General features: G+C 43.8%; 2 protein-coding genes across 4 annotated transcripts in view; one reads left to right on the top strand and one right to left on the bottom strand.

Moving 5' to 3' along the window:
* The window catches only part of GABRB3 (gamma-aminobutyric acid type A receptor subunit beta3), a 197,820-nt gene that overhangs the window by 164,252 nt on the left and 9,685 nt on the right, over nt 1-23,883 (bottom strand). The window lies entirely within an intron of this gene.
* Nucleotides 1-23,883, top strand: part of GABRA5 (gamma-aminobutyric acid type A receptor subunit alpha5) — a 60,027-nt gene that overhangs the window by 18,519 nt on the left and 17,625 nt on the right. For all 3 annotated transcript variants that reach the window (XM_040584819.1, XM_040584818.1, XM_040584817.1), the window contains exon 7: nt 11,806-11,888. In XM_040584819.1, the coding sequence (XP_040440753.1) occupies nt 11,806-11,888 (83 nt within the window). The remainder of the gene's footprint in view (nt 1-11,805; nt 11,889-23,883) is intronic.

Genomic DNA, 23,883 nt, shown 5'->3' on the forward strand with positions numbered 1-23,883 from the left:
GAGCCTCTTGGCTCAGAATTGCTCCCAGTGCAGGGGAGAGACTTTCTTAAGGAGTTAGGTGTCTGCATTATTTCAGATATCTACTTTAGTATGAAAGATGCTTATTTCTCTCCACTCACTCCACTAGGAAGGTTCCTGTTTTTTTCACAGTGGCAGAAAAAATGAGCATAGGGTAATTGCTGTTACTATCGATGTCTGTGTTTAGTGACATGAGTCCCATCCTACTTATTTCCACTGGTGTTTCCAATCCCCATACTCATGGAGACGGGTGGTGTGCCAGCCACCTAAAACTATGGGATGTTCTAGCCAGCAGCTGGTCCTGTAGCTGTGTTGTAGAGGAGCTGCAGAGTTTCCTCTCCATGCAACATAAAGCCCAAGGCTGTGCAAGCATAGCACACATGAGTGCACTCAAATTGGGTTCAGTCCTCCACTTTTGTCTAGGTGGGTGTAGTGGGGGAATATAGTGCACCTAGAAGCTCAAGAAACCCCAATAACTTTCAATTCTGCCTTTGCTTGTTTAGATGAAGGGAAGAGCCCATAGAATGCTGGTGAAGAAAGAGGTATCTGGTGAGGGATGCCGGAGGTCAGTGAACTGCTGGTGGGTGCTGGGTACCTGTGTCTAGGTTGAGAGTGCAGGATCAGGAAGATGCATTTGAGGGCTTAGGTGAGATAAGGTGTTGCAAGAAATTAGGGTAGAAAGGTTTGGGGGAGCAGGATACCTGGTACTGATAATGGTCACTCAGGAATAACGAGAAAGTAGTGCAGATTAGGTTATAGATATCTGAAGTAGTCAGAAAGTAAAAGCGTATGTGTGAGGAATAAAGGGCTTAGGGAGGCTGGAGAATGGCTCCAAACTACTTCAGAAAAGAAGACAGGAAGGGCTTGCTCTAAGATGCTTCAGAAACATCTGATCAGATGAACATATTAGGGTGGAGTGAGAAATTAATTCTGGATCATGTTACACCAAAGTTACCCTGTAGGAAATTCTTGGTAATTTAACCTTCTTGGAAGACTTCAGCAAATCAAAATACCAATATATATAGCTGAGTAAAGTTGTGCAATGGGCATGGGTAGAAATAGTCTTCATTGTCCCATTAGCTTCTTCAACCTTTCTGCAGGAAAGTGTCTTGGTGTGATGGCGCAGATGAAAAAATGCACGTGGCTTGTCATTTAATGAGCAGTCCACTGGCAGTGCCTGTTTCTAGTCTTCTGTCTACTCTGTTCTGTAAAAGTCTTAAGACATTGCCTTTGGAGACCTCAGTTACTTTCTAAAAGATCTTACTATGTTAGTTTATCTTATATTGATGTTCAGCCTGACTTATTCCATTTTCTACTGTTAAATTAAAAATTCCTGAAACCACATATGTAAACTTGTACCTTACAGTCATGGTTATATCACTCAAAAAATTCCAAACTGTTTTTTCTATTTGATTGCTCTAAATGATGAAGCAAGTCTTTTTTACCAGGCTTTAGCTAAAATCCTGAGGTTGTGTCCGTTATATGCACTATAGCCAGTATAAAACCTGGGAAGAGTTTCTGCAAGGGAGGCTGGCCTTCCCTTTGCATACTCCTCTCAGGAATTTGGGCCAGGAAACTTCGGGCCCAGAAGGGGTGGCCAACCCTGCATTATTTTCATGGCTCGGTCAGACTTCATAAGGTTGTCTCATTGCTCCACAGTCATCTCTTCAGTGGCTAATGCATGCATGTGTCCTGTCCATGTATATAAAATATTGTTTTGACTTGGAGATTGAGCTAAAAGAAAAGGAAAATTAGCAAAACCTCCTTAGTCAAAATAATAAATACCTAGTATGTTCTTGCCATTAAATGTGCATCTTAAAAGCATCAGTTACACAAATTGATTTCAACGTAATTTACACTCAAGCCACTATCTCTAGGTTTGCTCAGTCCAGTGGTAGAATATGTATCTCACCCATGCTATATGCTTTTGCTTTTCTGTCTCTTCTGAAGGTGTCACCGAGCTGACCTGTCCACGGTCCCTGTTTGCATGCAGAGGCACAGGGGTGCATGCCCTGAGGGAGATAGTACCCCACTGATCTTGATAGAAACAGGGAGCCCCCATCCAGCTGCATAACCGCATCTTCTTCCTGGGGAAATCTGGATGGAGAGAAGGAGCCAAGTACATTGTTGAACATGGTTTAGCATGTGGGCAGTCAAATGTTGCTGGGAGATTCAGCCCTTCCTTCCCTCAGATGGCACTGCAGCAAACGGGTGCTTACAGTGTAGCAGATGCTGGTGCTGGTGGTGGTATAAATAGCAAAGAGATGGTAAGCTGAGGCCTGTTCGATGACTATTTAAGGTGTGAAACAGCAGAGGGTTCAGAAGGCTCTTTCCCTGGAGCAGCGAGCACCCACAGCCTGCCCCTTTACCTGACACTTCATGGCTGTGTTGATGAGGAGTGTGTAGCATTTCAGCAGTAAGGCAAAAAAATCCGGCTAATAGTGTCCTGCTTGGATGGCTAAACAATGTCCTCTGTGCACCGGCAGGGCTACATACGAATAGGCATATGCCATATGCACGTGTTTCCCTGCAGAAGAGCATATCATCAAATTGCGTGGTGCATGGCCCTTTCACACAGAGGTGTGGAGAAGCATTGAAGTTACACAAAGGGCAGATCTTGATGAGGGGTGACCTGAGAGGTGGACATAGAAATGTGAGGTGAATAAGAAGAGGCTGGGGTTAAATGTCAGTGGCTGAAAGGAAACTGTGGTGAGATGTTTTGGAGCTCTAGTTTGTTTGTCTGAACTGTGGAAAATAACCAAAGATTTCAGCTCTGTATTTAGGGTCGCCGGATAGTAATCCCTTCTACCTATCCTCCTGTGTCTGTGCACCCCAGTCTAGATGTAAGAGAGCCCAAATGGACTGGTACTGCCCGTCTGGTGTGTGCCCCCACCCCTTAATACTTCCTAAATCCAGCTCATTTTTCTCTGTAGAAAATACTACATGCAGATTGTGCCTATCCATACAAATATAAAGGTTGTGTGAACTGGGAGGAAGGAATAGGATGGCTGTGCAGCCAGGTAACCCTCACCCAGGGGGGAGCGTGTGCTGTGCTGACAGGCAGAAATGGAGGAACAAAAGCCCCTTTGACCTGTCAGAAAACCTGCACCAATTACCAAGTTGTCTAACAGGTGGTGTTTGGAGGACAGATGCACTGTGGCATGTCCATCACTCCTCAGACTGCATTGCCTAGGGTGCCTGCGAGAGCTTCTTCCTCATGTACTTGGGTTTTCTCCCACCGAAAGCAGGGGTTGGGTGACCCCCTGTGAGTCGGGTGGCACCAGGCATTGCCATCGCTGGCTGGTTCTGCCAGCATCTGGGACTGGCCTCTTTTGAGAGCCAGAGAGGAGTTCACAGTTCAGTCTTACATAGCACCTCAAGAATAAATGTATTTACTGCAGTCAGCACATAGCTGTACGTGCCACCAAAAGGGTCACGCTGAGGAGATCGTAGTCAAAACGTGTAGCATATGCAGGCTTGTGGAAATATGTGGCATAGCATAGTGAAGGGTGGGCTGGATGAGATGTTTCCCATTTTACCTGCATCAACCACTGCATCAGCTTCTCAGTGTTGTTAGTACTAGTTAGAGTTTGGAGGTTTGATTCAAGAATTCAGCTACTGCAGAGGAGAGATCTGAAGGCCTTCCTCATGGGGTGTCAAGGAGAGTTCATCGTGGATTAGGGACCAGGAAGGAGAGAAAGCTCGGTGAGGTTTTTAAGTGAAACTGTTAAGTAGATGGGTGTGATATTGTGCTGTAGCATTCGTAGCTGCATAGCCATATTGGTCGAAAGTTTCTTTAGGAAAGTAAGGTCTGTAAGCTGAGAGTATAAAGGAGTTGACTGGCAAAATGGTTGGGGTTTTGACTGCACCAGTTAGTCTGATAAAAAACAGAGCTTCTTCCAGCAAGTTTTGCCTTGCTTATGGACTTCATTAGACACCTTGCATTAGATAGATAAGCATAAGCTCAATGCTCCGTCCACTGGTTTTATGCGTATTAAAGAAATACTGTAGAATGAAAGGCATTATCAGTTATAAGCTTTTACCAGGAGCTGGAAATGTGATTCTTTCTATAAGCCCCCAAATTCCTATCAAAGATCAGATAATTTAAATGTCCTATTGGTTATTTCATTGCCTTTCTCCATTCTTTCTGTGCCTAGAGGCTGAACATCCCCCCTGCCCCCACCTAAGAGTGTGCTCTGGGTATGCTAGGGTACTCCACATGCAGGGAGGTCATTCCTACAGTGGCACAGCTTTTGAGATCAATCCTGCCCACCACAGATCATCTCAGGATAATCTAGTCTTCAGCACAGTTAATCTAGGCAATTAAAGTCGTGTTTTCTCACTTCAGCATAAGCTATGCTAAGGATTTGGTTTGCTTAAAATGAGAGTTTTGCTGTCCAGTACACCATGCCTCTGAATTTGCTCACAAAAACATCAGTAACTGGAGCTCTTAGTGTTCTATAGTCCCTTCACTGTGGCATTTTCAAAGCACATTTTGGTGTCACATAAATATAACACATCTTAGCATCATAGGAAAGTTGTGAAAGGGTAGTATTCTTGGTAGAGTGGAGGAAAAATGGGCTAAGACAGAAATTTGTGCAGACCACTTCACTCCAGATCCTAGCGTTAATTTCTGTCCTGTGTTCACTTGGTATGGTGGATTCCAAGGAAATGAGAGTACAGCCGGTGTTATAAATAAGAAGCAGTGGTGAACTGCCTCCACATTCCACGTAGAGGTGCAGAACAAGGCCCTGAGTCCATATTTTAGCCTCTTATCTAGCACAGTGGTGGAGATTCGTGAGCAAGGCAGTGTTTGATTTATTGAGAATAATCACTTCTCTCCCCCTGAGCCAGGTTGCGGACAGTCACTCAGGCAGGGGCAGGCTTCAGGGTGACTTTCACAGCTGTCAGTAGTGTGACTGAACGTGTATCCACATCCTAACACTTCTGTGCTATGTTAGGTAGCTCACTATCACCACCATCAACAGGGTTCATTACGACTGTGTGTCAGAACCAAGAAAGGTCTGTGTCTGTCTGTGTGTGTGTGTGCATGCGCGCGCTCATATAAGAACATATAAGAACATGTTACATTCACTTAATGTACACAGGGAGACATCAGTTCCCTGGATTACACACGTACGGTGCTGGGACCTGAAACAAGTCTTGCTTTAAAACGCTTTGAAAGGAGTAGCGGTTTGGTTATAGAAGTTTTCCCAAGACATCACAGTGGGAGAAGGGGTGAATAGTTACATCCTGAGTCCAGGGTAACTGAAAACAATGTGTTCACAGTTTGAAAAAGTATAACCCAAACCAGCAACTCTCCATTATTCTCTTGTCCACGTGAGGGTGTGAAAGTGCATAGTGGAGATGCCGCAAAGGCTCAAACTGTTCTACTGATGACCTGTTGGAGTAGGTACCCAGGGATGATTCTCCTGGAGTTGGCTTCTGAGAAGGGTCTGACCCAACCCTGAAGTCTCCCTTCGCAGGGAGCCAGCCCGCCCCTTGGGGCAGCGTATGGCTTGGGTAAGGCTGGATCCACCTCAATCTTTTGGCATGTTGGGGAGATGTTGAGATAGATTCAAGATGAGTTTCAAGCAAACGTTTTGTCTTTTTTTAAGGAAAATGGTGATGGCTGGGCTTGTGTTGGGAAGGGCACTTTGGCTCTTTTGCTCCCACTCTGGCCTGAGCCCCACGGTGGGTAACTGGTTGCCAGCACTGGGACAAGGGCAGCACACAGAAATAAACAACTAAGAAGGTGGAACTGGTTTGAGGATTAGGGCAAACAGGCAGAAGAGCTTTGTATCTCTCCAGCTCCATACCTCAGAGCCAATAAAGCTTTCCTTGTGTCCCTTTCACCAGTTACTGTTGCTATTCAACAAGTATCTTGAGTGAACTTCTCCAGGTGCCTCTGCCTTTCTGCTCCCCTCTCCTTCTAAAGCTCTATGTTTTAATTTGTTTGCCTACTAAAGCTAGTAACTGATAAGAAAAAACAAATTTCTGCCGCTCTCTGTTGGTTCCCCGGGCAGGTGACTGCCCTCACCTCCTGCCTGGCAGCTGGAGATAATACTCCAGAAAGTGTTTTCTGCACTTCCAGGGTAGCAGAGAGATGACAGCTTTGCTCAGTCTCTCAGCTCTTTTCCCATGAGTAGGAGCAGATGTTCCTTGCATTGGGGGAGATCACAGGAACAGCAGGGAGGCCCCTGCAGCACCCTAAAATGGGCTTTTGTGGGACAGGGTGCCTTGTGCCTCCAGGACTTCTGCCGAAGGACTCCCACCTCTCCTTGAAGCACACTCACAGCGGATGTCTGGCTCCCAAACATCTGCATTTATTTCCTTGCCACATTCTTGACTTTTAACACCTCCTTCTCCGCCTTCTCATTAAAAAGCAATGGGATTTTGAAAGCGCCATCATGCTTAGTTCTCCAGTAGAAATGGTTGAAGGTGACTTTTCATGAGTCAAAAAATCTTGCTGTTTGAATTGTTATGCTTTTCTTCAATGGGTATTCACTTACAGGTCTATATTTTGTTGAAATAGAGCTTATGTTCTTAAAGCCTATATGTAATGAAGTTTCTTGAATCTTTCATGTGCAACTGTGGATGATACATGAGATAATATGTAGACCTAACTCTTTTTTTCAAATAGTGAAGGTAGCTGTAGTGTTTTATTGGTTGATTAATATTTGGATAGCGGTATAAGTATTTGGAGCATTATGAAAGTGAAGTTTTGTTGTTAATAATAAATCAGCAGCTGTAACCACAGTTTGTTACACATTTTGGGTGAATACCAGCCCCTCTGAAGTCAGGGAGAATTTTACCATTAACTTCAATAAAACCAAAGTTTCATCCTCCCATTGTAAATGACCTTTAACAGCTACTTGTAATCTTGTCAAAAACTCTGTTTGAGTGAAACTAGTCCCATGGGGCTTTTATTAAGACAGAATGATGATGGAGGAGGGAAACTTTTAAATGCTTCTGTTGGGAAGAACTGCAGTTTGAGCAGTGCTTGTGCTGTGACAGAAAAATCCTGGTTTGGAGACTGTCTCTAGCTTAGGTAACTGTGCTGCAGTGAGCACAGCAAGATTGTTCTGGAGTGACCATATTGAAAGAATTAAGCAAATGCTGTTTCATGTATGCATGCCAAGGCCTCCTTTCTCTTCTCTCAATAAATACAAACTAGGAGTAATTTTGTTATAATCAGCTGTGTAAACTAGGATATGCAAAGGGTACCTAAGCTTTAACACAATGTTAAAAGCCAAAGTGTGCAAATATCACCAGAGGTGGTATTTGAAGGAGCAGGCCCAGGTACCAATTTCTTTGTGACTCCTGGAGCTATGATCTGAATATAGAGTTTGTACCCTGCACCTAGAAGTAAATCTGTATGCAGTGACCCATGCTTCCAGCCCCCAGAGTGTCAGAAACGGCTGCTGTGCTGCTTTATTTTTTCTATTTGTAGTAGAACATCCAGTCTCTTTGAACCAGGAGTCAGTTCAGTGATTGTTTTTAAGGTCCTCGCACAGTAATGAAGAACAGCTCCTGTTGAGCACAGAGTGCTCTGCAGAGGTTCAAAGTGGTGATGTTTATGTGGTGTGTCGGAACCTACAGTCCAGTTTTCTATTGTGTTGCTCATTACAAGATGCTTCACAAACCTTGAGTAATGCAAACTTTGTAAGAGGTAGCTAGGAGTGTTCACTGAGCCTTTTAAAAATTACCTAGGAGGCTCAACTCCATACTCTTGTAAGAATAACTGGTAACAAAGAACTATAGCTAGTTCACTTGTGTAAGATGGCCAGACTAGGAGTGGCCCTAGAATGGAAGCATGGAAAAAGGAAAGGAGCATGCAGATATTGCTGATAACAAACAAAAGGAACTTCTTCATCCAAAGAATTCATGTTAATAAAAGGAAGGGCTGTACTGAAGCATATTTGCAGCTGGCAGACTCTGTTCTCCCTACCCGTGAGCTAAACCCAGAAGACTGAACCATGCACCATCATTTGAAGGGTTACGCCACCTTTTGCTGGATGAGGAATTCAGAGGGGGTACAGGAATGGCCCTGGCGCCACCAGGGTCTTTGCAGATTCTGAGAGAGAAAGTGGCAGCCAGGTGCCCTCCAGCCTTACGTGTTACCCTTTCATTTAAGGCAGGCAAAAGTAATTTCTGGAGGGACTTAATTAAATTCCACTAGGCCACAGTATTCATGCACCTCATCTTCACTTCCACACTTACAGTTGAGAAATGTCTAAGGTTTTCCTCATTACACGCAAAGATTATTTCCAGAGATGCAGGCAGCAGGATACAATTCATAAGACAATCAGATGAAACAAAAGGTCTTATTCATAATTCTGCATCGAACCTTCCTTCACTTCCTGATTCCACAGCTGCTGTCTGGGTAAGATGAATATAGGGAACCCCTCCTTCACTGTTTGCAGATGACAAGTGTGTCTATTAAAATGTTGTCAAGCTGCAGCCTTTGAAACAACATACTTGAACTGGTGGTAGACAAAGAGACAGGAGATGGACTGCAGTAAAGCATGCCAGCGTTCTTATGGCACTTGGAGCAAGGTTTCCAAATGTATAAAAACCTAAATTTGCAATACTTGATACAGAAAATATAATGATATATTGGAGGGATAGTAGCCTTGCTTTTAAGTACCCACTGGAGTGACTTTTATGAAAAGGATGCAAGTTGTGCTTGTGCTAAATGCTTCTGCAAAGCATTAGACACTGTCCTGCACAACATCCTTGTCTCTAAACCGAAGAGGCATGGATCTAATGGATGGACCACTCAGTAAATAAGGAATTGGCTGGATAGTCACACTTGAATTGTTGCAGTCAATGGCTCGATGTCCCAGGTGGAGACCAGTGATAAGTGGCATTCCTCAGGGGCTGGCAGTGGGACCAACACTGTTTAACATCTTTGTTGGCGACATGGACAGAGGGGTTGAGTGCACCCTCTAGCAAGTTCGATGATGACACCAAGCTGTGTGGTGTGGTCAACACACTGGAGGGAAGGGACACCATCCAAGAGGGACCTTGACAGGCTGAGAGGTGGGCCTGTCTGAGCCTCATGAAGTTCAACAAAGCCAAGTACAAGGTCCTGCATGTGGGTCAGGGCAATCAAAAGCACAAACACAGGCTGAGCAGAGAATGAATTGAGAAGAGCCCTGAGAAAGAGTTAGGGATGTTGGTAAACAAGAAGCTCAAGATGACCTGACAATGTGTGCTTGCAGCCCAGAAAGCCAACCGTATCCTTGGCTGTATCAAAAGAAATGTGAGCAGCACAGAGGGAGGTGATTCTCCCCCTCTACTCTGCTTTTGTAAGACTCCACCTGGAGTATTGCATTTGGCTCTGGGGCCCCCAACACAAGAAGGACATAGACCTGTTGGACTGAGTCCAGAGGAGGACCACAAACATGGTCAGTGGCCTGGAGCACCTCTACTATGAAGACAGGCTGAGAGAGTTGGTGTTGCTCAGTGTGGAGAAGCAAAGGCTCTGAGGAGTGACTTTTTACAAGGGCATGTAGTGATAGCACAAGGAGGAATGTAGTGATAGGACAAGGGGTAATGGCTTTAAACTGAAAGAGGGTAGATTGAGATTAGATATTAGGAAGAAATTCATCACTATGAAGGTGCTGAGGCACTGGAACAGGCTGCCCAGAGAAGTTGTAGATGCCCCATCCCTGGAAGTGTTCAAGGCCAGGCTGGATGGGGCTCTGGGCAACCTGGTCTGGTGGAAGGTGTCCCTGCCCATGGCAGGGGGGGCTTCAACTAGGTCATCTTTAAGGTCCCTTTCAACCCAAACCATTCTATGATTCTGTGATTCAATAATTCTGGGCATGATGCTACTAGAACCAGCTTGTTCATAATGCATCCACATAGCACTCTCAGTGACTGTGGCTTTGCTGGCTTTGTTGCCCAAGGGCAGTCTCCACTGCACACAACTCTGTATTTTAGTGATTTTGAAATTTCTTTTACAAAAATGAAGTCCAAGAACAGTTTTGCCTAAGGGCAGGTATCTCAGGCTTCAGTAATTTCTTTTCTATGTTGTAGACTTCCTGTCTGTTCTTACCAAGCAATACATTATCTCTGTTCTGAACTGGATTTTTTTTCCTTTTGCTTTATATGGTGTATTATCTTTATATTTTCCATTACTGTTTGCAGTTTGCCTTTTTCCCTCCCTGTTTCCCAGCTTATCGTCATGATATAATCTCTAGCCAATGATAGATACTATTGCATTTCTCTGTGCTTATTTTGCCATTTCCAGCTATTGGTAAAACTCCAGGTTTCTGAGCCTTGGCAGAGAGTGGAGCTCGTTCCCCCAGTTTATTGTCCATGTAGCTGGAGTGCCCCGGCAAGGCATCATTGTGTTGTATTGAATTGGACTGACTGAATGCTGTGCCATCTGTACATGGACAGATTGTTACCCTTTATGATCCCTTTGGATAGAAGTTCTTGTAGCAAGAATACTCACTTTGGTGTGCTAATATGAAGCAGTGAGTGTATATAGCTGAGGAGTATGTATACATGCAGCTGTTGTGATGGCAATGGGTACTTTCTGCATTCGGGTGGTAGGGTGTTGTGGATTTCTCTGCAGATTTTTGCCCTCCACGCAGCAGTCTGGTAAGGAACCAGGCTGCCCTCCAGCAGAGCCCTGCATCACCCCAGCACCGGGAAGCCTGTGAGGCTTTGGGTGTCTCTGGTCTGTTACCTCTGAGGCAGAACGGCAGCATGAAACAAGAAAGCCATAAGGGTATTCATAATATAAAATGAGATTTGCAACCTCACTGTCCTGAGAAAACCATCTGTATTATGCAAATATCAAAATGGCATAATCAAAACAGATTCCCACTGTGCTATGTGTTGCATGCACCTAGAAAAGTAAGCTTTGGCTCTTTTGATACATTTGATGTATTTTATATCAATATAACTGATATTGCACTGCTCAGAAATTTACCTTGGACTTTTCTTTGCGTTCAGCTTAATCTGTCAATCATACAGAACATCCATGGGATACGTTTGTTTTTTCCTAAGTGTTTTTCCTTCCCTAACCCCTACGTTCACTGTAGCTCCTGAATTTCCACATAGTGGCAGGGCAGTCCAGGATAGAATTGCTTCCCCAGGCAATAGGCTGGGGAAAATGACCCTGTTGTTTTTTCCCGACAAAGTGCCCAGGTAATTCACAGTATGTTGAAATGAAATGGGCTGCCCCAATACTATGTGATTTCCACAGAAGCTAACTGTAGTGCTATATAAATTCATATATATATGTCATTGACTTTATATGTAACTTTATATATAGTTATCAATATATTATATACTTAAGTATTAAGTATATAACACAAGTATTTATCTTTATGTATTTAAATAGTTACATCTATATATAAAATCAGTGCTTCTTTATGTCTATAACAGTGCTACACTCAGGAGCCAAATTCCTAGTCCAGTCGCAGCTATCTACAGAGAGCAGATAAGTATAAAGTGCATGGCAGAAGCTCCAGCACAGGAGTTCCTTCACATAGTAATAAGAAAGAATGATCTTATTGGAACAGCTTACATAAATAAAATCATTTCACTTGTCCTAGAGTTACTAGATAAGGCTTATAGCATGCATGCACAGTGGCCCACCTGGTTTATCTCACATTCATTTTAACAGGGGGTTGCTGTGATTCCAGGAGGAGTGAGGAGCCTTCAGGAAAAGCTTGCTTGTGCCAGCGCTCCTGGATCGCAGTAAGAGCCCTAAAGGGAAAACGCTGAAAAAAAGTGATGTGTTTTCTTTTTACTCTCCCACAGATTGACCATCTCTGCTGAATGTCCCATGCAGCTTGAAGATTTCCCCATGGATGCACATGCTTGCCCATTAAAATTTGGAAGCTGTAAGTTCCCTTCTGAAATAAGAACTAGAAAAATCCATTGTTATCTGGCTTTTCAAGTTCAGCTATGTCTTGTCTAAATTGTTCACTCTTCTCCCCTGCCCCCCTCGCCCCATCCCCTTTTAACTGTGCTTATTAGCACCCCCAGTCTGCCACCCCTGCTGCTACCCTGCCGCTCATTTTCCATCAGTGTGCTTTATCTGGCACTGCTGCTTTTCAGCTCATGCGTGCTCCATGATAAATGGTGAGCTGATAAGGTGATATGTCTTATATATCCACATCAAGCATAACAGCCACTGTTAAATGGAGTAGTAGATGCAGACAACTAAGTTGATAACTTGGTTTTACATTTGTAGAGAAATGGAGCTTTTATTGGACAGATCAGATTGATGTGCTATTGTGGTATTTACACGAATCAGACTGCAGTGCAATATCTACATTGCATGTATTAAAAGGGATCTAGAATACTAAAAGAGGAAATATCTTTCCATTTGGCTTTAATAAATCCAGTCCTGCATCTTGTTACATGTATACAGATGTAGTTGTATATATACACACATTATTCTAAACTGTATGCTGAACGATGATTTTTCCTCAGTTCCAAGCCTGTAATCCACCACACTCCTGCCTTGCCAGAAGCTTACTTTAAAAATAACCTCAGGGCATCAGATGGTTCTATTTAAATACAAAGCTCTTAATTAAAGCACAGATGAGGCTACTACAGTAGACATTTTTTATTTTGTTAATCAAATCAGAGGTTCCAGGTGCAATCAGTGTCTCTAAAGACTTTTGAAAATTACCAGGCAAGGCATTTTGCTAGTCCCTGAAGCCAGTTAACTTTCAGCATTTTTCACTGTTTTTTCAGTCATATCAATTTAGAGTCACTAATCCTAGCAAGATTAAGCTTTGCCTTTATCGTCTGTATCTGCCCTGGTTTAATACTGGCTATGCATTGTCTTCTGGTGATCATACTAAGAAGTAAAAAAACTGTTTACAGTAGCGATTACCAAACTACCAAACTTAAGATGAACTGATTTCCCTTCCCTCTTCCAATCCAGATAGATCCAGTTTCATCTAATAGCCACCAGTATTTTACAAGGTCACTGCAGGTTCAGGTGTGTCCATTTACTTTAGCCACATTAATTTACAGCAAAACTGATATAATTCTGAAGGTCCATACACCCATACATTCAACTTTAAAAAATATATGCAAACTATCCATTTCATTCCAAACTTAAAAATTGGAAAACATTTCACATGAAACTGTCATTGTTTGTATATAGAGTTAAACAAAAGTTACTGGAAGGAATTAAGATTAAAAAGAAAAATAAATTGTCCTTCCTGGTATTACATAGTCTTTACTGTATTCGTAGATAAAGCTGAAGTCACACCCGTTAGTCTCTAGTGCAGACTATAGAACTGGGATGTTGGACAGTTTTATGAAATCTTGCAAAATATGCAATATAAAACTAAAATGTACATATTTAAACAAAGAATCTGATGCAGCAGAGTTCCGAAGTTCAACCTTAAAGTTAAATGGATGCTTCAATGTATTAGTAGATTAGGTTCAGTAAGGTACAAATTCTAACTCTCCATATAGTAAGACAAAAGGAAAAAAACCTAAATATGCAAGTGCAGGAGATAACATTACTAGATAAGCTACAAACACTTAGAAGGAGTGCAATCTTGAACAAAAGCATTTGAAAAAAACCTCAACAGTCTTGTCTGAGTGCAATTATATATTCTGCTTGTGGCAAATGGGTTACATATTAATCACCTATTAGCACACAGGTAATTTTAACCTGGGGAATAAACAGTACTGAAAAGTCATATTTTAGGCATCTGAGGGCTGAATATGGTTTTAGTTCATGCTCCTTGCCATGCTCAGTATACAATCCTAGAGTGTATTTTGTAATCTACTGCAAGTCACCTTTAAGTTCTTCCACAGTGTGTAGACACGGAGCCATTTGCCCTTTTCTAGTCCACACCGGTACTCTCTGCAGTAAGTAAATGCATAGGGACAAGCTATAGACAGTCTTTCAGCCTTGGGAATATCTGTATTACTGGTCTGGCAGCCCATTAGTAATTTACTTGGATATAATATGCAGATGTTTGCACAAGTAGCAGCCAATAAGTCAGGGTTTGAATTAACCTGATCTGTTTTAGGAGGATACAATATTTATTCCCTATTTACAGCAGTAGGCGTTTGCGTTAAGTCGTCTCCAGGCTTGCAGCCTGGAGAAGGAAAGCCTGCAGGGGTATATTACACACAAACACATGCCCTCTCTGCTTTAGCTTTCCTCCCTGTCTTTCCCCAAAGGGTTTCTATTTAATGGTCTTCTTTCCAAGATGGATTTTGAAAAACCTCAAGGAATAGCATCAAAGTAAGTGTTAAAGACATTATTGATGGAGCTGGGAGGGTGGGGAAGAGACGAATGCTAACTGCTCAGAGGGTGGAGAGATCAGGACACTGAAACAAAGCAGCCAGTGCACGGGTGGATCGGCAGCAGAAAAGATGCCAAGAAGTAATTGGTGCCACATCAGAGGCAGAAGTAGGTTATTATTTTTCGGGCTGCATAAGTGTTCACCATACTTGCTACAATTCAGCAAGCAAAAGGGGAAAAGCCCTGACATTTCCTTTAATTTTAAAGAAGGAATGTTAATCTTGCTGACAGAAATAAAGGTAAATATTGAATTCTTATGTCCCGTTTGACTGGTTTCTTGCTATATTAGAATTGTGGGAGATTTTGTGGGCCTAGGCAGCATTATATGTAGCAACAAAATATTTTGTAGAAATAATTAAATTCAAGGTTGAATATGGGAAAAGAGACATAAAGTTACCTGAGCACACCACTAGCCTAAATACTTGGTGGGCAGTTCAAACGCCAGCTACAGAAGCAGTATTTCTTAATGCTCTGTGGCACGTCAAGAAAAGCTGTGCTGGTGAGAGGACAGAAGTTCAAGGATGGCTTCTAATGAACTGAACAGAGCAGGTTTTAGCTGTCCTCTTAAGTAAGTCCTCTTAAGTCCCCAGTGCTCAGAGAGAGCAAGATGGGTCTGCTCTAGGGGGTGTGTATACATGGGGACTCTCCCTCCAGGCTTGCATCCCTGCTGGTGATAAGGCCACCTGTAGAAATTATTCTGCAGAAATCTCATTAGAGGTGCAAGAGAACTGGGGATGGTGCATAAGCACAGGCTCTTGGGTCCCTGCAAAGAGGCCCCGCTCCCTTTGAAGCCTGGGTGCTCAGCGGGGATGGCCAGAGCAGTCTGTTCGTTAGCTCAGGGCAGCATGGGAAGGATGCTGGCTTCTTCCATGGCCAAGTTTAAAATAAACTTTCCATTGCAACTATAACGCTGACCTGCACTCTAAATAAATTTGCTGGTCAGACAGGATCTGATGAAATTTCCTGATGTCATCCGCAGTTTCACTAGCAGCATCTTAGTCTGAGAAACTCCTCCTTACCCCCAGTCTATTTCTGGCATGAGGAGGAGGAATTAGGTAAGGTAGCAAGGACGTTAGAGCTAGGAAGCTTTAGTGTTTCACCTCTTCCACTGATAGGCCTTAAGAGTACATCAGAAGTATCGTTTAGTACAGTTTCCAAACACCCATGTGTCACCGGGTAAGTAAGCATCATTATCTCTAGGGTGGCTGAGGCAGAGAAGTTAATTGACTTTCCATAAGGTCACATGGCAAATCAATGTCAGAAAAAGGATTAGACTCAACTTCTTTGGTGGAGAGACAGATGTCTAATCCACTAGACCATGAAGGCCTCTGCCCAGGCAACTGACTTAACTCCTAAATCTCATTTTACTCATGCGTTAATTATATCAGTGTTACCTAGCTCACAGGGTTTCCCTGAAGATGAATTAGTTAATTGCTATTACTGAATGTTTACCACTGCTTTGACAATGTCAAATACTGTAAAATGGAATCTATTTATGGCAACTGTTTCTTGAAGGCACAATGTGTGAGTACATGTAGTTATCAGAGCTTGTATTGTGGAACGGATAAATGCATGAAGCTGCTGCCCACTAGTCACTCGCTGGCAAAAAAAACCCCGTACTATTTTTAGAGTAAGTAGAGTCTAATGAATATTCTGAAAATAATGAGATCCCCTAGCTCACAAGCAGAGGAAAAACAGGCTTGGTATTTACTCCTGATGAATTTAAGTTGGTCATGAAGATGGTAAAGGCATCAACCCATCAGTCAAAAAGGGAGTTCGATGACTGTGAGAAAACAGTACAATTTGTAGCATCTAAAGAAAGTAGTTAACACAGTGTATGTACGTCTTCCCTTTTAACAGCTTAAACTGAGTCATGGTGTCTGCTGTGGTCTCTGATACAGGAAAGTGCACAGGCTATTTCTGTAGCAGGAGGCACACTCAAATTCTTTTCCTCCAAGGCGGCTGGTAAGGTCAGAGTAATGAGGAGACAGTAACTTCACCAGTATCCCAGGATATTATTGCAACACTTAACAATAAGGCACTCACTGTTTTCAAACTATCTTTGGACCTGCAGCCACTGAGAAATTTCTCAAAAAAAGTATTTTAAGAAAATTCCCCTAAGGGTGGTATTTCCTGGTAATGCTGAGAAGGCACTGAGGTGAAGGCACCTACAGGAGGTTTCTCGATTTTGTGCTTCCCCTCATTAGCACCTGTGAAGCTGCAGAAGGACTGCAGGTGTGCAGGAAGAATTTCAAAACAGAGTCGTTCTAAACAGACTCTAATTCTGGTTTAGTAGAAGGTGATAATGTATTCAGCCTCCCAAAACCTGTGGGTAGAAGCCTTGTATAAGAATATAATTAAATGGATGATAAATAAAGACAAATGTTAATTTTAGGAGACTTAAAGGGAGATGGTTCTTTGGTAGGTTTTCGTGGGTTGCTCCCCAGGAGAGCTGGAACTGTAGTCCCCCGTGTAGAGGCAGAGCTTTTCTGTTTCTCTTCCCTAACAGCTGGCCATAAGGGGCTTCTGAGTCGGTTCCTGAGAGCTGAGACAGGCAGTACAGCTTGCTGACTCTGCCAGGACATGTTAGTGCCGTCTTTACAGAAGGGCACATGAAGGGGGCCAGGGAGGTCCTCTGTGAAATGCCGAGCGGCCGAGTTCAAGACTAAGTTGTGATTTTGCAATTTAAGGCAAAAGCCAGCTAATACAGAAATGATAGGTTTGGCCTTTATGCAGCGTGTAGAAGCTTTACTTGAAGTCAAGGGAGGCATGCTGCCTCAAGTAACGCCGCCTTATACATTTTTCTAAGGTTTATCACTGCTTCCTTAGACACTTCCATCGCAAAGGACATTGAATGACTAAAATAAGATGAAGCTAGGTGAATACTAAAATTCAATATTACTAAGGCATTTAATATAATATTTGATATATTTCTCTGCTCCCTCCTCCTGCCCCATGTTACCACCAGTTATCAACGCACCACTTTGTTTGGAATTCTTCTCCCCTAATTTTCAGCTGTTTGGAAGCCAGGTCTCAGACGCACTGAGCAAGATGCCTGTGGCAGCATCAGACAGGCAGTCTAGAGAACTAGCTTGAACCAGGGGTGTAATTTTATTTAAGTTTAGCTAGTAAAGCATAGGCATCTAGCCTGAACTAATTTTCTATACAACGCTCCGAGTGGAGGAGGTAGAGACCACCTAATGGTATTGCTGTTATTTGCCACTAGCTTCCTGGAAATTGTGGACACATGACTAGTCATGGGTCTTCATTGTTTAAAAAATTGAATCTTTTAGTTCAGAAGTCCCTAGTACACAGACTCCTGACTGAAACACTCACAAAATCATAGGGATTCACTAGAGCCACGAAGCTCCACTAAACTCCTCCAGATCTGCTGGGCTCTTGCCTGTTCTGGGACATGGAAATGCTCGGCTGCAGCATGAGCATGGTGATTTGGCCCATATCAAAAGCCTTGCACTGACAGCAAAGCCTTGGAAAATGGACACGATGGATCTGCGACAATTTTAGATAGACAACTATGTCACAGTTAGTTGTCTAGACTCTCTTTATGGCCACTGAATGGAAATAAGTACTTATGTAGTAAGGTACATTTGAACTATTTTTGATACCTGCCTAAGGACAAGGTGAATCATATTTTAGATGTTCCTACTTTTCTGCAATACTTGTCAGATGTACATAAGTGTATTGTACCTTGGTCAGAGAACTTAGAAGTCCCTTGTTCTCTTGTTCTCTACATCACTAGCTCAGGAATAAAAAACGTCTGTTGTACATTGATCAAGAGAAACAGTCACTGCTGTAGATTAGTTAGGTGTTACATATGGTGGTGGTGAGCTTTTGTATCTCTCCTAGGTGCTATTTTAGCAGTTCCTGCTAGAAGTCCTGTTTTACACATAATCACAGAATGGTCAGGGTTGGAAGGGACCTCTGGAAAACATCTTATCCAGCCCCCTGCTAAAGCAGGTTCACCTGGAGCAGGTTGCACAGAATCGCATCAGGCGTATTTTGAATGTCTCCAGAGGAGGCTCCACGAACTCTCCAGGCAGCCTGTTCCAGTGCGGTCTCACCCTCAAGGTAAAGAAGTTCTTGCTCATATTCAGCAGGAACTTCTTGTGTTTCAGTTTGTGCCCATTGCCCTTGTCCTGTTGCTGGGCACCACTGAAAAGAGCCTGGCCCTAAAGGATCCTTTTCAAACGATCTTTAGTAAAACGGTCATTAGGGCTCTTCAGTACAGAGACAACTCCACCATTTCTGCGAGCAGCTTGTACAAGCTGTGCTGTTCTTCCTGCATTGAGTGGAGTGGGTTATACCAATAGGTGCTTAAGCCTTCTCACAGGTGGTGCAACATAGCCTGTGCTCATTTCAGATATGCATGTATAGCAATATAGACACCTCTTTAACCCAGCATTTTGGGCAGCCAGTGCTGCCGGCAGCTTCATCCTTGCATTGAGTCCCACAGTCAGGGTGGGGCAATGCAGCCTAGAGCTCCCAAAGGGCAGGACATTCAGCAAGCACGGTGTGTAAAAGAAAATGCTGTAATATTCAAGTATTTCAGAGATCTAAGAAGTTTTCTTAACACAAATCTACTTAGAAATTAAAACATAGGGTTCTGGGCCTGGACTGTGTGGTGTGGGTTTCTGCAGCAGCTATTGTTATGGGACCCCAGTCTGCATCAGAACTTGCAAATTAATATGACTAACTTCTCACTTGTCTGGTAGGTTTCTCATAGAAGTGATACCTTTTAGTGTGACAAAAGGCAAAAGGGTCCTTTTCTGAAAGCTCCCCAGAATTATCAGGTTGGTCAGTTTTTTCTTCATCCGTTACAATGATGCACATTCAGAACTTTCCAGAAAAGGCTGGAGAAACTGTGATAGTGTCCTCTTCAAGCAGTTGCAGTCACTGCCGTTAATTAATTTTTCAAAGACTTTGTCACGTATACATGGTTACTCGTTGCACAGAGGTAATTTTTAAAATACATTAAAATCACAGTGTTTGCTACCTTCTAGCCCTCTGGGGGTGTGATTGCTTTCCTGTGAAACAGTGCCCATCCCTGTAGTCAGTCATTGCCTACTTCTGGTCACCCCCTGTTCAGAAGCCAGTGAGTTTTTCCCCCTGAGGTTCATAACAGAGTGAAAAAGGAAGATCAGAAAGAATACTAGCTCGCACAGGGCATTTGACACGTCATCCAAAAAAGCTGTTGTCTTTCCCACCCGCCTCGCAACCAGCGCTGACCCAAGGCTGCAAACTCTGCTGGCGTGCAGCAGCCAAGGTCTTGGCTCCCTACCAGCCTGGAGCAGCCACTGCACAGGCTGGATCACCTTTAGTGAAACCCTTTTTTTGTACCGGTAAGGGACGCCTCCCAGGGCCACCAGTAGCAGCTTTTGTAAGTGCTGCAGAGAGCCCCTTGAGTGGCCGCTGCTGGAAGGTTGCATACAGCCTGCCCGGGGAGCAGCCTCCTCTTCGGGAGGTGGCCCATGTACATTGGGGTTGGGGGGAAAGCTCGACCGGTGGTGTTTTCGAGCTCAAGGAACCAAAAATTCAAGCAGGGGAAGGAACTGGTGTGGAGATACTCAGCAAGTGTTTTTTTTCTCACCGGAAAGAGATCTAAGCACAGTTGTGGTGGAGCAGCGTGGAGATCCAGGTGCTTTGCTGATGGTACAAACATCAGCATGCATTTCCCACTCTGGAGATTTCAGCCTAAATTTAAAGGCTGTGCGACTGCCTGACTGCAGGAAAACAGTGATTCAGTTTGAGTTGTCAGCAGTAGACGACAACATGCAGAGACTCTGTGCTTAAGCTTTCAAATGACCCTTGGGTGCAAACCTGCAAAAGGCATTGCTGGGCCCGTGATGCCCCAAAAGGCACAGCGAGGGTTTACAGTTGCCAGCTGTGGATCACGGGTTTGTGCCACTGGTAAATGGGATATTATTCGTAAATGGGACAAAGGGGTAAATACCGCTACACTGCTTTACAAGCCAGGTTTTTAATGGCTATTTCCTAAGGTGGCTGTTTCCATGGCTTGTAAGCATTTCATAAACGTTTCTGAAATCATTCCCGTGATGCTGGTATGAGGTTGGTAGGTCTCTTCCTCCAGCATTTTGCAGGTGGGGATAAAGGAGGCAAAGAGCAATTAAAGTCTCTTCTGAGAAAAGACAGAGCGGTTCATTACCTGCTTTTATTGCCTCTGTCGTTATGGGTCTCCAGGTTCAATTAGAGCCTCCCATTGCCGCTGCAGTACATTAATGACAGAACGACTTGCCTCAGGTTTTTATTTGGGTGGGAGGCAAATCTGCAAGGCACTGCTGCAACTTGGATTTCAGTTTCCAGGCTGGCAGCTCCCTCAGGACACCTCAGCCTGTGGTGGGGCCAGGGAGCCCTCCCCCAGCACCGCTGGGTCCCACATCAGCCTCCTCCCCTACACAGAGAGCCAAGTTAGCCCGGGCTGTGATCTAGCGCTGCCGCACTCCCAGCTTAGCAAGCTTCTTCAAGGGAAACTTTTTTCGTGTTGTCCCCCATGAAGAAATGAGGGGGAAGGAGGAGTGGGAAGAAGGAAAGCCTGGAAGGCCTTCTGTTTTTTCCCCCATTCCCCATCATATCCACTGAAAGTCTCCCCATGGCCAGCCTGTGCTAGCAGCTAGCTGTTTCGCTGAAAGCATCCCAGCAGTAAATCTGTCAGCAAAGCTGGGATTCCTCCCTTCTAAATTTATCTTTCTGCAGAGTAAATATATACAGCTGAGCTGATCGCTCTCGCACTCTTATATAGTCAGGGGAGAAAAGTAGATATTTTTAGACTCAGGTTAATCTCCTCCTAAAGCAGATGACTAAAATAGGTCAGCTGGTGGTTGTAGATAAGATGTTTTACTGGTGGACAAGGAAAATAAGACCGTGAGCACCTTTGGACCTGGGTCTCTGTGACTGGAAGGGGCCGGTTCTCAAAGAGGGAACAAACGCCCACATGCTGTGGCAGACAGGAGGTGAAATGGCAGTGTCCTGCTGAGCAGCTGCTCGCCTCAGAGAGGGTCCTCGTGCCCATCGCTGAGGCTGGGCAGGCTGAACCCACAGCCTCGGGAGGTTCTTAAACACCGGGCTGTACGGGACGGTAGGAGTTTATAACTCAGCTTCTGAGTTCTAGATGACTGCGCCTCAGGTGTAGGGAATAAATTCTAGTGATTGAAATCTCAGAGCAGTATTAAAGTGTCGGAATAATATTTCAGCCTGCTGTCTCTACATACCTATTGATTACATGTTCGCACAGTATTATTAATGCAGCATTACTACTGAAATTTGTAAATGTCTTCATTAAGGGACTGGTTTCAGAAACAGAGGTGTGTATTTAGTTCTTCAAGTAGTCTCAATCGCTCTTGGCTGGTTTCAGGTCAGTGAAGATGCTTTGAATGGTAAGCTCAGCAGATAGGCTAACTATGATGGGTGGGTTCCTGGTGCCACGCAAGTTGGTGGGAAGAACATCTGTTGATTACCGCGAGGTCACGGTTTCATTCTGTGGTGTTAGATGTGGCCAAAAATACCCCAAAAATACCACATTTGTGAAGGCATCTGCCACAACAAGATCACATGGAGTATTTTCTAAAATTCACTCTGCATTTCTCAAAAGAAACTCCTCAAAGTGATACTCCTGGAGAGCTGAGCGCATTAGCTTTGCTGATATTATGCAGCAGCTTGAAAAATGAGTGCGCCACTGCAATCAAGATTGCTTAGAGAGTAAGGTACTATGCAAAGTGAGTAATGGTGTCAGTCACACTTTGGAGGATACTTTTGTTTGCCTTGCAAAAAGTAAATTAAATCTCTAACATCTTTCTCATGACCATGCTGTTTTTTCTAATGAAGCAGTTAATATAGCTGCCTAATATTGTGATTGCAAATTCAAAGTTCATTAAATACTAGTACATAGCTCAAACTGGTCCACTGATTTGGAGTTACCATATGCCTGGCCTACAAAGACCAGCATAGGGTCAGGAAGGTCCCAGGATATTTCAAATTTTTATGTCATCCCAGCACATCCTACTGCCCCGTTGCTGTAAGTCTTCTTGCAGCAGATATTTATATTGGCCGTAACAGGAAAAAAGAAAGCATCAGAGGCTGGAATACCAGATTTTGACCAGTTCCATATGAAAAGCAATTGTGTAGCGACCATTAAAATGTGGTGTAACATCAATTTTCAGATTAGTTCTAGATCAAGACAGCTAGCACTAAATCTGAAAATAAAGCAAGAAGTTGTGTTATAAATATTGACTGCAACAAGAGGAAGAAATGGGAAGAAGCAAAAGAAGTCAGGCATCACCTGCTCCCTAATGTTAGCTCCCAGATGAAAGCAGGGACTTTGGGAAGATGACCTGGTGCTCCCTCATACCTTGGAGCACCTGAATGTGTGATAGACCCGCAGAGGACCCTGTTTAGTCACCCCTTTCAGTCAGCTCGTGGCAGGCATCCCACAACGACGGGTGGCACAGTTTAGCTGTCTACACCTGTGTGTCTGTTGCCACTTGAGGTGCTGCCCCAAAAAGAAAACTTTTTCTTTGCTGTTTTTTTTTCCTCCTTTTCTGAGTGGAGCCTGAGGACCTGCCACCCCAGAACACACAGCTCAGTTTGGTGTGCCATGCCTGGTTTTTAATCTAGGCTCCTGTATTGTCAGATTTCATAGCAAGGACTCAGTCCTAGCTGCAGCCCCAGTGCTTGGGGAATAGCTGCGCTACTCTGATTGCTCCCCTGTGGCCACATGGACGAGCAGGATGGAGCAGGGAAGAGCTGATGCTGTCACCAGTGGTACTGCTTACATGGTGGCAAATACGCACACCTCTTTAAGGGTCATTGCTCAAATTGCTGTGCTGTCTCCACAATCATCCTTGAGAGACATTCTGTATTACTCTGCACAGCTCCTAGCTCAGGGCTCATAAGTGGTGCAATAGCATCCTGTGACTGACTGAATTATCAGGACAACTGTTCATTAGTATTCAAGTTACATTCGTCATTGATATGACCGTGATTTAGTGTACCAGCTTGCAAATAGTCAATTTATTGTATTAAAGCAGTCAGCAGCCTTGCCTAGGCTAATCATGAATCACACATCCAAAATCACAAAGTTGCTTTCAGGCAAAATCATAAGGGTGGCTTTTTTTTTCCCTTTGCTTTATATTTTTGAGCTCTAAGGTGGGTCACGTTTAGAGTTTTCCCCTATGAGTTGGAACTTCTAAAATTAGGCAGGGCCTTCCACCTGTTTCTTGCTTTGGAAAGCTGAAGAAAATGGCTTTTACAAGATTATGTGTCTCAAAATGAATTTTACAGGCTGGAGCATGTCCAACGAAGGGCAACGAAGCTGGTGAAGGGTCTGGAGCACAAATCTTATGAGGAGCAGCTGAGGGAACTGGGGTTGTTTAGCCTGGAGAAAAGGAGGCTCAGAGGAGACTTTGTCAAACTCCACAACTACCTAAAAGGAGGTTGTAGGCAGGTGGGTGTCAGTCTCATCTTCTAGGAAACAAGCAATAGGACAGAAGGAAATGGCCTCCAGTTGTACCAGGGGAGGT

This window comes from Falco naumanni, chromosome 2 (assembly GCF_017639655.2).
Source record: "Falco naumanni isolate bFalNau1 chromosome 2, bFalNau1.pat, whole genome shotgun sequence".
In the NCBI taxonomy this organism is placed as follows: domain Eukaryota; kingdom Metazoa; phylum Chordata; class Aves; order Falconiformes; family Falconidae; genus Falco; species Falco naumanni.